The following is a 12,812-nucleotide window of genomic DNA, read 5'->3' on the forward strand; positions in this document are numbered from 1 at the left end:
ATTATATGTTTTGCTAGTTTGAAAAAGAACTAATGGGTGGAAAATGAGGAGTTGACCCTTTTCTGGCAGCATTTTTCAGTGGATACAGTGAATGATCTGAACTAAAACAAACATCTCTCTAGGTTCATAACAAACAAGATTTTATGGGATGTCTATACCTTTATGTATAACTATCCTCATGCAGACTGCTCCTTTCTGGAGAGGAGAACTTTATAGCCTGTATGGCTTGCTTTGAGACACATTTGGTTATACAGACCCATTTTCACAGCCTGCTTATTTGGAAAAACATCTCCTAAAGGACATTTGCAACAACAAAATGCCAAGGAAAACATGATTTAGAGTCAACAATCTTCATTATAGACTAGCATCATATCAAAAATAAACAATTTACCCTTGATTTTACTGTATTGTGAAGACAAAGTGTTGGCTTATCTTCCATGCTTAAATCAGTTTTGCTGTAACCTAGCATATAGATCACCTTGGCAGGTAATCTGTTTGGGCTAATACTGGTTTATACCTTTGATGAGACCATGACAGAACAGATTGAGAACCGTACTTTTGCAGATGTATTTCATTATAAAAATAATCAGGATAAGTCTGTCTGGGTAAAAAGTCTCCATCCCCTCCTTTTTTTTTTTCCTTAATATAAAAGCTCAGTTTTACAAAATTATCTTAAAAGATAACATGAATTTTAAGAAAAGCATGTTGAGAAAACATTAGGTAGTTGAATAGCAATTGACTAGTGTATGTTTAAAAAGAAATTGTCCAAGTTCAAGCTAGTGAGTACAAAATAACAGAGGCTATGGTTTTATTTTCTGGAAGTACATTTTCCTTTGAGGAAGCAGGTTGTTGTTACAGGATTAAGTCCATTTTTAAATGGGTGTTGTGTTTTCCTGATCAATCACCCCCACTGAAGAGCCACATTAGGAACAGATTTCTATACAAAAGCTGATGTAATTGTGGTTTGGTTTTATGTGCAGTTTCACTTAATTGGGCGTTAATAATGTATAAGCAACTTCTGTTATTTTAACAAATTTACTAACACTGGTCATCTTGTTTTTTTTAAGGGACTGTTTTTACATTTTTTGAACATTAACTTGCTTTTGCACACCTGATAAGGTCATTAGAAGTTATTAGGACTCAACATCATTCAGAATTGGGCTTTAAAAGAACTGCTTGCCATAAAGAAACATAATGAAATAAGCATAGGGCTGTTTGTATAGCTGAAAAGGGTAGTTTGGGTTTGGAAATCAGAGTGTCAACCAGCTTGAGTTGCATGGAGTCCCTGAGGCCATGTGTCCTCTTACTAGTTATGAGATTTTGTACAGTCCTGTCCAGGCAAACTCCTCTCAGTATGCTTACCTGTTCAGTGCAATAGCAAAGTATTTTGAAGCTTCCAAGATAAGATATTCTTCCTGTAAGTGAAATAATATTATGAATGTGTTGCTCAGGAGGTGCTGTAAGAAAGTAGCAACTCTGTGGTTGTGCACTGTAAAATAGTTTTCATTAGCACATTCAGCCCTTACCGAATGCTGCACTCTTAGCACAGGGCATTACCAAACTGACTGGCTCTAGTGTGATTTAAAGCAGTGTCCTCAGGGGGCTTTCTGCATTTCAGACTTGATTGCTTCTTGTTTTCCAAGCTCAAACCATCTCCTTTGTTACGTTAGCATTTTTCTGCTTATTTAATCACATTTTATTTAGAGCAAACAGTTTTATTTTGGTCCAGTTCTGAGTGGTGCTAGGCTCTTGCCACCTCTGTTATCTTCAGCAGGCATTGTGGCATTTCAGCACTCATGGGGATCAGACCCTTTCTGAGGCAGATAGTGGTACACACAAATGACAGCTGTTAGCATCAGATGTGCAGAAATTACATTTAAAGTAATATGCTCATTCAAATGTAAAACACTGGAGGTTTTGATGGCACCAAAATCTACAACAGCAGAAAAACAATAATCTCTTCCTGTAATTGCCTTTTTTCATTATTTGCAGAATACATATTTTAATGGTGCTATCTTTGTCCTCCAGTTTGTGCTTTTACTTCAATGGAACCATCCCTGGGTAAGGCAGAAATAGGCCTAAATTAAGTGAGGCACATAGGCACTTGGACTCAGAAATGTTGAAACATTTCTGGAACTAGTCCAGGAATTCTGGTGCACTCAGGGAGTTTCTTCAGCTCCTCTACACTTGTACTATTACATCTATTTATTATCCTACTTCATACACAACTTTGAAAAATCAATGAACAGTTTCCATCCACTGGAAACATTTCATTAGCATTTCATACAGTAAACACATTCTTCATGAACTAAGCTTTCCTTGGTGGCTATTCTCATAAGCTTATAAATGATGATATATAGTGGCTGGAGGAAGGATAACAGAAATCTAACTGGTACAGGAAATACAGCCCGTACCTCTAAAAGAAAGAGGCTTTAATGCTTGGAAAGGCCCTTATATATCATTCTTCCATGAGTTAGCTTGTTCAGTACTGTTAAGTGAAAAAGATGGGATAAGGAGGCAGAAGGAGTGCAGTATATGATGTTTCAGTGGGACACATTAATCAACTAGAAGCCCGATATTTGTGGAACTGTTTTCTTCCTGAACAAGTAAGATCACATGAGTTATTTTTGATCTTCATCCTGGGGCATCTATTTAAGTAGGACTGGAAAGAGGAGATATTTAAAGACGCTTGGATCTTCTGTGGAGAGCTTATACTGAGGGTGCTTGTGTAGAAGGGTAGTCAGGGTTCAATCAAGTGTTAACCATTGCTACTCTTCAAAGTCTTTTCTGTATTGTACCCATTTACACCTTCTTTCCTCATCTAGTTTCCTATTTAGGCTTACTGTGGTTTATTTTTGGTCTCATAATATATTTTATAATATCACTAATTGATTTTTATAAGTATATGGAGTTAAACCCCCCCAAAAAAATACATAAGTCCTCACACAAAAATGAATGTGAATGGAAAAAGGCAAATTTAAATTAAAAAAGGTAAAATTAGAAGTGTTGAATTATATAATCATCAAACAAATCATCAAAACAAATATATGCATATACTGTTTTTGTGGTTTAAACCTGTCTGGCAGCCAAACACCAGCAGCCTCTTGTTCACCTTCCCCCACCTGGGGGATGGGGAAGAAAATTGGAGAAGTAGAGGTAGGGAGACTCATAGGTTGAGATAAAAACAGTTTAATAATTGAAATAAAATAAACGACTCATAACAGTAATAGAAAGTACAAATGCACAATGTGGTTGCTCACAACCTGCCAACTGATGCCCAGCCCATTCCCAGCTAGCAGTCCTGGAGAAGCTAAGATCCTGAAACCACAATCTTAAAAAGAAGAACCCTGTCCTTCCCAGCTGACCCTCCTCTATATAATGAGCATGACCCTACATGATATGGAATATTCCATTGGATGATTTGGGTCCAGTGCTCTGTCTCTGATCCCTCCCAGCTTCTTGTGCACCTGCACACAGACAGGACATGGGAAGTTGAAAAGTCCTTGATCTGTTAGCAACAACCGAAAACACCAGTGTGTTATCTCTCATACCAAATCCCATACTGAATCCAAAGTATATCACCATTCTAGATACTAAGAAGAAAAATTCACTCTATCCCAGCTGAAACCAGGACAACTATAGGTACAGTATGCGTTGCAAAATTCAGTTGACTGCTTCTGCACAGACCCAGCATTGACCCAGCATCCTATCTACTGGTGGGTGGGGAGGAAAAGTAGAATGAACTTGGCTATTAGCAAAGAAGGGAAATCATCAGTTTAAGATTCCTTGGTATACTTATTTCAGTACTGCAGTGGCAATTAAATCATGTGTTGAATATAATCTGTTTTGTTGCCTCTACATCATTCAGTGTATTGGTGTGTGAATGCAAGTGGATTAGAAGGTGATGGCTGAAGCTGTTGTCAATCTGCAGCTATCTCTCCTCTTGCTTCCTTGGAAAGTACAGCCCCACTGTACCCAAGCTATAACCATTTATGGACCAGTGTCTTAATTAAGCCATGCCCTATTTTTGAGTTACATTTGTGTGCCATCTTGTACAGTGTATAATTGAGGAGCTGCTTCGATTGAGTTCAGCTATCCCTTCTGCTGGCATCGGGACCCATAGAAGACCATGCAATTAGCAGTGGCAAGTACAGGTTCAGCTGTCCAAGTTTAATCTGCTTGCATTCTTAAATAAATAATCAAACTCAAAATAAATTAAGTTTAGAGGCTGGATACTAGCACCACACATATACTGTATTCTTCTATCAGAAAATTTAGTTGTGGGAGTGTTTATCTCTGAAATACTGCAAACATATCAGCTTATGTAAATACAGTGTCTCTAGTCTTTGGTGGCACATAGTTGATAGAGGTGGAAGGGAATGTTGGGCTGTACTGCTATATCTGTATGCCAGCTGTTGTGTTTTTTCCCTCCTTTTTACCAGGTTTCGCCAAAACTGATGCCTATGAGGCAGATTTAAAGTGAAATACAGACTGGGCTTAACTTGCCAGAAGGCTTGTTTCCAGATGAAGCTTGGTGAAGAGGAATCAGTGACAGTTTTGCAATTTTCCTGCTCTCTTTTTTTTTTTTTCAAAGGGCTTTGTAAGTAGTTTTCAGATAGTTAAATTCATACTGTGACTATCAGCCTAAATTGCATTTTACTTTCATAACATTACCAATTTTAATGGAAGGGTGAATATATTCCCTAAATAGTGAATAATGTTATACTAAAATGTTAATGAAACTTGTCAAAAAAAATGCCTTGTATTCTGTCTGCCAAATACATCTTTTACAGAGATTCAGAAAATGACCATGCAAAACTTATGATTGCCTCTGCTTTTCCTTATGTCATTAAACTTACAAACCACTCCATTGCTCTGGAACTACAGCACTTACCATGTCTATTCTCCTGTAAAGGTGAGGGTTTGTTTCTGGAGTGCTCTGTAGCAAATGTATGCAGCTGTAGAGAGACATCAGAAATACGGACTTACCTTTTCTCAAACCTTTTAATGAATCTGTGAGAAAACTTTTTACCAGTGGAAATAACTGTGTCCTTAGCCCAGAATGCTGTGCTGTCCGTTGGCATTAAGAAGCCTACACTTCCCAAAGTCCAACTCTGACCCCTTCTGTTTAAATCATACAAACTAGAATGGGGCTAGTATGAAGGAGGAAGATTAGAAAGTCTCTGTCCCTGCGCAGACAGGTGATAGCTGTACAGTTGTCCTGCATTAACTGCTTTTACTCTCCAGATACAATCCTTTTCCCCAGCCCATATTCAAAGGCAAATGAAGATTGTTTCTGGAATGAGATCTGTCCTTCCAGTGTTAACATAGAGAAACAGGGAGAATGTTACAGACACTTGGAAGATTCCTTCTGAAGAGAATACAGTTGGTTTAGGGTTAAGGCTGTAAGTTTGCACCATTTACTGATCAAGGCATCAGCAAAAAATAGCGTTTGGAACCCAACCTCATGATACCATAACTAGAATGAATGCCATGAGACAATCAAAATGAAAAGTCATTCTCTTATACTGGTTCTGCTATTTGATAAAGATTTTCCTTTCCCTGTTATTAATTACAAAATGACTGTTATTTTTGCAGATAGCAAATATGACAGCATTGGATCTCACATCCCAAATCAGCACAATATTTATTATACAGAGCATGAATTGACTGGAAATCCACATTTACCAAAATACAGTGTTCTCTCCAAGTATAATGGTTTCTGTCATTCATATAAATAGGAACACATAAAACACTTCAGCTGAAATGATTCCTGACATTTTTAATATCAGGACTAGAGCAGATTAAGTGATGGAAAACATGCAAAAATGTAGGTGCATAAATAAATATATACATATATATATATATATATATATGTATGTGCCTATCATGCATGTGATAAACAGTGTTGGAATATGGTTATGGAAAGGCATTCTAATACTAGGCGGATGAGGTATTCACCATAGTCAGCATATGCTGTGGAAGGAATGTAACACATTTCTAGGGAACCAGATAGGAAAATCCTGCAGTATTTTATCTTCTGCAATAGTCTTTGTACTGCATTTTTCCACTCTAAAATAAGAAATGCTTCTCTTTCATGGGACAGTTAAAAAATTTGTCTTGATCCATGTATGGGTTTTACAGAAGTAAAACTGGTTTGATTATAGATTATTTTGTTTAGCTGCACTTACTCTAAATAATTTTTTAACAAAATGTCTTTTTAAGTACCTTTATGCTGCTACAAAAGTACTCCCATAATACTGACTTGTGTGACCTGAATTTATGGGTGGTAGGCCGTTCTGTAGCCTGGATGTGTAAAGATCTGATGCTGAGCCCATGGGAAAGAAACATGTTGTACAAAGACTAGTGCTAATTTTGTAATTAAACATACACAAGTGATTTGATTGACAAGTAATTTGCAGGCAAGATTTGAGACTACATTGATCAAAGTGGTATCTCAACCTAGGATTAGCACAAGTTCATTTTTACCTGGCTTTCATTTTTGCCTGTTTTCTCTGTTTAGGTGTATTCCCTATGTTATTCACTCATTCCAGACAAGTTACTTTCTTAAATTTTGGCCATTTCTATTGCTGTGGAGGTGGACTGAAGTTCTGCTCACAGTGGTTTTGCAGATTAAAAAGTCTCTACATGACAAAAGTTGACTCTTATTTTAGCACAGAATGGAACAGTTTTGGTTTCAGATAGAGCAGCCCAGAGACATCTTACCCAGTCCATAAAGACACTTCAGTGACACTTCCGACCCTTGTGGTGCTGTACACAGCAAAAAGTGCCTATCTTTGCCTTCAGGGCCAACGATGGGTGAAAAGCTACTCTGAGGGGATAGTTGTGATGCCTGAAGGTGTCTTGTTCATCATCACTCAAAGCTCCCGTAGAGAGTACCCAGAATGGATGCTGGTTTTAGGAGAGGAGTATTAAAACAGATGAAGGGAGTTACTATTAACTTATCCAGAGGGGGGAAAAAAAAAAAAAAGCTCTGGAAGTCTTAAATCTATACATGAAATGTTGATCTGTTGCTATTACTTATGCTACATTAGTTGTAGGACTGATTAGTTAATTACATTGAACATTTGTTGACATATATAAAGCAGAGAAGTGTCTGAGGGCAGCATCAGGTGTATGCTGCTCCTGCCATAGAACTATGCTTTGCTGGAGTACGCACAGAAGCCATTGTCATTAACATATGGCTGTAAAAAGACTAATGACCTGATAATGTCTGGGAATTCAGCACCTTGGTTTCTGAAGCAAAGAAATAGAAACCAAGTACTCCTGAATTTCAGTTTTTCCAGTTCTCCACTTACTGTTTTGAGAAATGTCGTCTGTGCCCTCTGCCTTGTCTCCTGTTGCTGGAAAAGCGGATTTTTTTTCTTTTTCTTCCTACCTCACAGAGATGTTGTGAGGAATAACCAGCTAAGATCTGTGCAACTGAGATTTTTTCTCTTTAGCTTGGAGATCACACTTGATCAAGAGTGTGGAAGAGTACTTGAAGACTGTCATACATGCTGGATATTTGAGTTCTGTGTCTTCTCTTATTTGTATCAGTGTTAATGCAAGAGAGCAAAAGTCAGTATGGTGCTGAAAACTGGTGAAGAAAGGAGAACAGGCTCTCTCCATATAAAACAGTGGTGCAAATGTCTATATGTCACATTTGAATTTTTTTATCATGAAGACTGTATTGTGGTAAAATATTAGTATTGTTACGAAACATAACATGTCCGCACAAGCTATTTGCAACAACGTGTGACTCCAATTTTTAAATCGATTTGTAAAGTAGGATTAGAAATTAAAGCACTCCTAAGTATTTCCCTCTCTGTGGACGCAAGTGTGGTTCACAAGTAAGGTATACTCTAAACACTAGTTGCAGTGGTTGGTATTACAGGGATGAGAGCTTCTCGTTCCTCTTTGGTGGTTGATGGTATGTGTCAAGGTTTATTGGGACATCGCTGAGATTATCCCCTGTTTGACAGCACTTCACAAGACAAGGACAGTTGATACTCTTTCTCCCGAATAAGATGATGAGTCTTCAATATTATCATATTGGACTTATTTCACTTTATATTTTACTGACTTTTGTCCCTGAAAAAGCAAAAAAATGAAATATTATAGAAAATGTAGTTGTACTGTAAGCTCTGCAAACTAAATGTCAAAGTCCTTCTATGTATTTGCAAAACAATAAAGTTAAGATTAAAAATCTCAAATTTCGTCTGTTACCATTTTTCATGGTGTTCTGTTCTGCCATTAGGAGCAGTAAAAGATTAGCTCACATTCACACCAGCATGTCACACCTCAGCACGCACAAAAAACTCAAGGTCTTGGCTGAAGGTGGAGGGGCTTGATAAACAGAAATAATGAAGCACAGAACTGAGCTAACAGCTGGATTCTCCATGTTCTCTCTTCTCACTGATGTCTCTGTTGGGTCAATCTCAAACATAATTATCACATTCATTTTCATAATTACTTGTTTTTCAGTCAAGTCAAATAATGGACTACATATGTAGTCCTTAGAGAACTGATTTTTTTTACCTTTTGATTAAAACTGCTGTAGAAATGATAGCATTTGAGATGTTAATCATTGATGTTAGTGTGTGGCTGCACTCTGAAAATAGTACTAGATGACACATGAAGACAAATTCCATTAACCACCTGGTGAATGATAAAGTGGATGATTGCAAAGTGATGAAAATGCTTGTCTGTGGATAGTGGGGTCATCCTTCCATACATGTCATAAGGTTATGAGTAAATATGTCATAGTATCATTTTATCTTCTGTATCATTGTAAAGCAGGTTGATAAATGTGAAGAAAAATGTTTAGCCTCAGAAAAAAAGCTTTGATGATTTGCTCTGAGATTAAACTCTGCAGTAATTTATATGCATGGTCAAAATCCAACAGTCTGTCACCTGTGTGAAGGGGAGTACAAGGTAAGTTCTAAAACCACTGAGATAATACACCCTTCTTGCAGCTCTAAAATCCACCCATACAAAGGTAGAAGGTAAAGTTTTTCTCTGACGAGGAGAGAGTTGGTTGCAGGCATATCTGAGCAGTTTTGTTATATCTTGTGTATCTTCTGTTGTTGCCTGTGTTAAAATATTCCATTGTTTCTTTGATGCACTTGCAGTATTCTTGAGCTCCTCTTCTGTCCATATCTGCTGCTGTAGGCCACAGTCTTAGCTCTAAATATACCTACACTGCATGATGTATGGCAGTTTTTAATGGAAGAACTTCAAGGGACACTTGGTGGGGTTGTAAAGAAATTCCTTTCCTATTTACAAAACAGATTTTTGAGGCTCCAGCAGTAGCTATTGTGTTTGTGTTGTGCATGGTTCACATATTTATGTACATATTTAGAAGAAGTGAGAGCTTGGAAGAAATTCTTGCCTTCAAGGCCAATGGGTTCTCCATCTGCCCCACAGTATGTAGATTTTATTTACTGTATTTTATTATTGTACTAGCTTGCAAAAGCAAGTAGGACATTACTTGTTTGTGGGCACAGTAGAGTCTAAAACAAAAATTTCTATTTTCATGCTCTTAAAGCTGTCCCCTGAGCATGCAATCCAGAGAAAGCTGTGGTAGATGTTTAGACTGCAGCTGCTGCTTTTGGGCACTGACGCTGCTGTTGCACAGGGTGAGAAGTGCTGCCCTCAGTGCACTGCAGATCACTTGGTTTGCCACAGGCTTGTGCCTGTTTGACATGCTGAAGCTGGTCTCCATCCACCTGACTGCTGAAAAGGTCTCACCAAATATGTAGGTTTGTGCAGTTTTCAACACAGAAGTGGCACAGCCGCAGCTCCTTCAAACAGTGGCCACGATGCTTCTTTCCCTGTATTAACTCAGCAAGGAGAGTGTGAAGGTTCAGTTCCTGGCTCTGTCCAGGAAGATTCAAAGCACATTTCTGTGTTCCAGGAAAGCACCTAACACACCACACTGTGGGGTGAGCTGGGAGAGACCGCTGTTTTGGGGGAAATCTGAAAGGATCGCAAGGCCTGCAAGGCTGTGAATAAAGAAGTCAAGAAGGAGCAGGAGACGGTCAGGTACCATGTAAGTCATTCACCCAGCGGCTGCAGGGCCTGAATTATCCTTTGAAGAATGGTGCTTTTTTAACACAGACTTTAAACTATGTAAGCAACTTGCTTCCCCTCCTTTCTGTCTCCCCTGCATGTAGGCAGCTACCTGCATTAAGCCAGGTGTTTCTGGGCACAGAATCACAGAATCAACTAGGTTGGAAAAGATCTTGAGGATCATCTCGTCTAACCGTTAACCTAGCACTGACAGTTCTCAACTACAGCATATCCCTAAGTGCTACTGACCAACAAAAACGTAGGCACTTAGAGAACTGGCAGATCAGGCAGTATGGTGCTCTGGCACCTCAGTGGGGTACAAAGTGGGATTTTCCCTTTTAAAACTGGATTGTCTAAATTAATAAAATTCTCTTGTAGGTGCCTATGTCAATTTCTTTTAATTTTTGGGTAAGTTCCTGAATATTCTCTTTGGTTCTGTCAGCTGGAAAGTACGTAACACATAGGTAGAAAAGGGAATTAAAAACTTTTGTAAATGCAGGGAAAACATGTTACAGGAAAAACAAAAAACTGCAGCCAGGAGGAAAATCAGTTTTCATAATCTGAGCAAAAGCAATGTGAAGCAAATTTAGACATTACCCCCCCAAAAAAAGAAAGGCAAGCCCCAGAAAAAACACATTGGTACCACCTACAGAAAGTATACATTAATTCCAGGACTAATTCAATCTCATCTGTTTAGGCAGTGAGTGAATAAAGACCGTAAATTGGGTCTGGTGCCATATCCTGCAAAGTTGTGTTTCCCCCATCCATTTGGAAAATCTGTCTGCATGAGCAATTAGTGCTTTCTCTCAGATCTGTCCAAGAATAAAGAAAGTTCTGTGAGCCTATAGCAGACAAAGTTGTCTTGTCCAATAAATATCCCTAAAAATACAAACTTTATAATCTGGCACTCTGGCTTGCTAGTCATTGCTGTCTAGTTCCATCTTGTATTTGTTCCAATAAAACCCATAACCTGTGCTTTACTCCTGGCATCCTGTTGATCCTAGAGGAATAACACCCTTTCCCATGGAAGACTGCTCAAATTTCAGCAGTCTTCCTCTTGCCTGGGCTTGTTACTGGTTGAAGGCGAGGAGGTAGAGGAGTGTGTCCATGTGTTGGCTGAGCCCTGGCAGCAGGGGAACTGAGACCAGAAGAGCAGAGCTGGTGTGTACTACGCTCTGCTGGTGGCTGCGGGGGAGCACTGCTCGATCTGGCTGCTCTCAGTCAAAACGTGGCTGTGATGGATGGTGTGGGCAGAGATGGTGCTGGGGAATGGCACAGTTACAGAGCTACTGCTGAGCAACTGGTGAGCATCACCACGTCTGGTTTTCTGGCCTGTTTCTAATGCACTGATATGCCCTTCCTGCTGGGAAAAAAAAAAATAAAAAGCATGGCATGTTCTTCTCTTTGTTTTTAATTTCATTTTCATTTGGAGACCACATGGATGCTTGTGTCTGAAAAATGAAAATTATGCATCCCTATGAAGTGGACACATCTTCACAGAATCACAGAACTGTCTAGGTTGGAAAATCTTGAAGATCATCCAGTCCAACCATCAACACAACATTAACAGTTCCCAACTACACCACATCCTTCAGCACTATGTCAACCTGACTCTTAAACACCTCCAGGGATGGGGACTCCACCACTGCCCTGGGCAGCCCATTCCAATGCCTGACAACCCGTTCTGTAAAGAAATGCTTCCTGATATCCAGTCTAAACCTTCACTGGCACAAATTGTGGCCATTCCCTCTTGTGCTATCACTTAGTAGCGAGGTGGGTGTTGGTCTCTTTTCCCAAGTAGCAAGTGATAGGATGAGAGGAAATGGCCTAAAGTTGCAGCAGAGAAAGGTTTAGGTTGGATATTAGGAAGCATTTATTCATTGAAAGGGTTGTCAAGCACTGGAACAGGCTGCCCAGTGAAGTGATTCAGTTACCATACCTGGAGATATTTAAAAGACATGTAGCTGTGGTGCTTAGGGACATGGTTTAGTGGTGGACTTGGCAGTGTTAGGTTAATGGTTGGACTTCATGATCTTAAAGGTCAACCTAAATGATTCTATGATGGAATGAATTCTATTGGCTAGCCCAAGCTCTGAGCATGCTCCTGGCTGCCACACCCACCGGGGCAAGGACAGACAATCGGTTTGGGAATGGCTCTCCTCAGATTGTAGATACCCATTACATGGGCCATGCTTATAGTGGTGGCAGACAGGGCTGTAGTACCACGTCTCTCAGCCTTGGCTGAGAATGGCTCAGGGATTCTTCAGAGCAAAACACAGGGCTGAGATCTGGGACTGAAATGGCACAAACCCACTTCTGCATGACAGAACTGGCCCTGAAAAGTTCAGTTCCATGAAGAGATGCTTCTCATAGTATTGCTAATACTTCCTTCTCTGCGTTTACAGGCTGGTATTTGCTGATTCTCTGCTGCTGTATCGATTAATACTGACATTTTCAGATTCTTCTCCAGGCAACCTACAGCCTGGGGAAAAAAAAAAAAAAAAAAAAAAAAAAAAAGACCAAAAAAACAACTGCATAAATCTGCTAGCTATAAAACTGAAGGATGGTGAAATTAGTCTGCAACAGCATATCCATGTTCTCATCAAGAGCAATTCAGCATTTTTAGGACATGTTAACTGCTGCAGTGAGGAGAAGAGGATGCAGATCAATACAAAGTAAACCACAGCCTCACAGAATGCCATTCATAATTTCCAAAGTACTTAACCCACAGTTGTGCA

At 39.2% G+C, this 12,812-nt stretch overlaps 1 protein-coding gene across 1 annotated transcript in view; it reads left to right on the top strand.

The window, feature by feature from the left end:
- OXCT1 (3-oxoacid CoA-transferase 1) overlaps positions 1-6,204 on the top strand; it is a gene marked incomplete at its 5' end in the record, with an annotated part of 95,967 nt that extends 89,763 nt beyond the window's left edge. Inside the window, one exon of the mRNA XM_026865807.1 lies at positions 4,443-6,204. Within this exon, the coding sequence (XP_026721608.1) occupies positions 4,443-4,478 (36 nt within the window). The remainder of the gene's footprint in view (positions 1-4,442) is intronic.
- Positions 6,205-12,812: the final 6,608 nt, after the last annotated feature.

Source organism: Athene cunicularia (genome assembly GCF_003259725.1).
Source record: "Athene cunicularia isolate RWA chromosome Z unlocalized genomic scaffold, athCun1 chrZ_part1, whole genome shotgun sequence".
Lineage (NCBI taxonomy): Eukaryota > Metazoa > Chordata > Aves > Strigiformes > Strigidae > Athene > Athene cunicularia.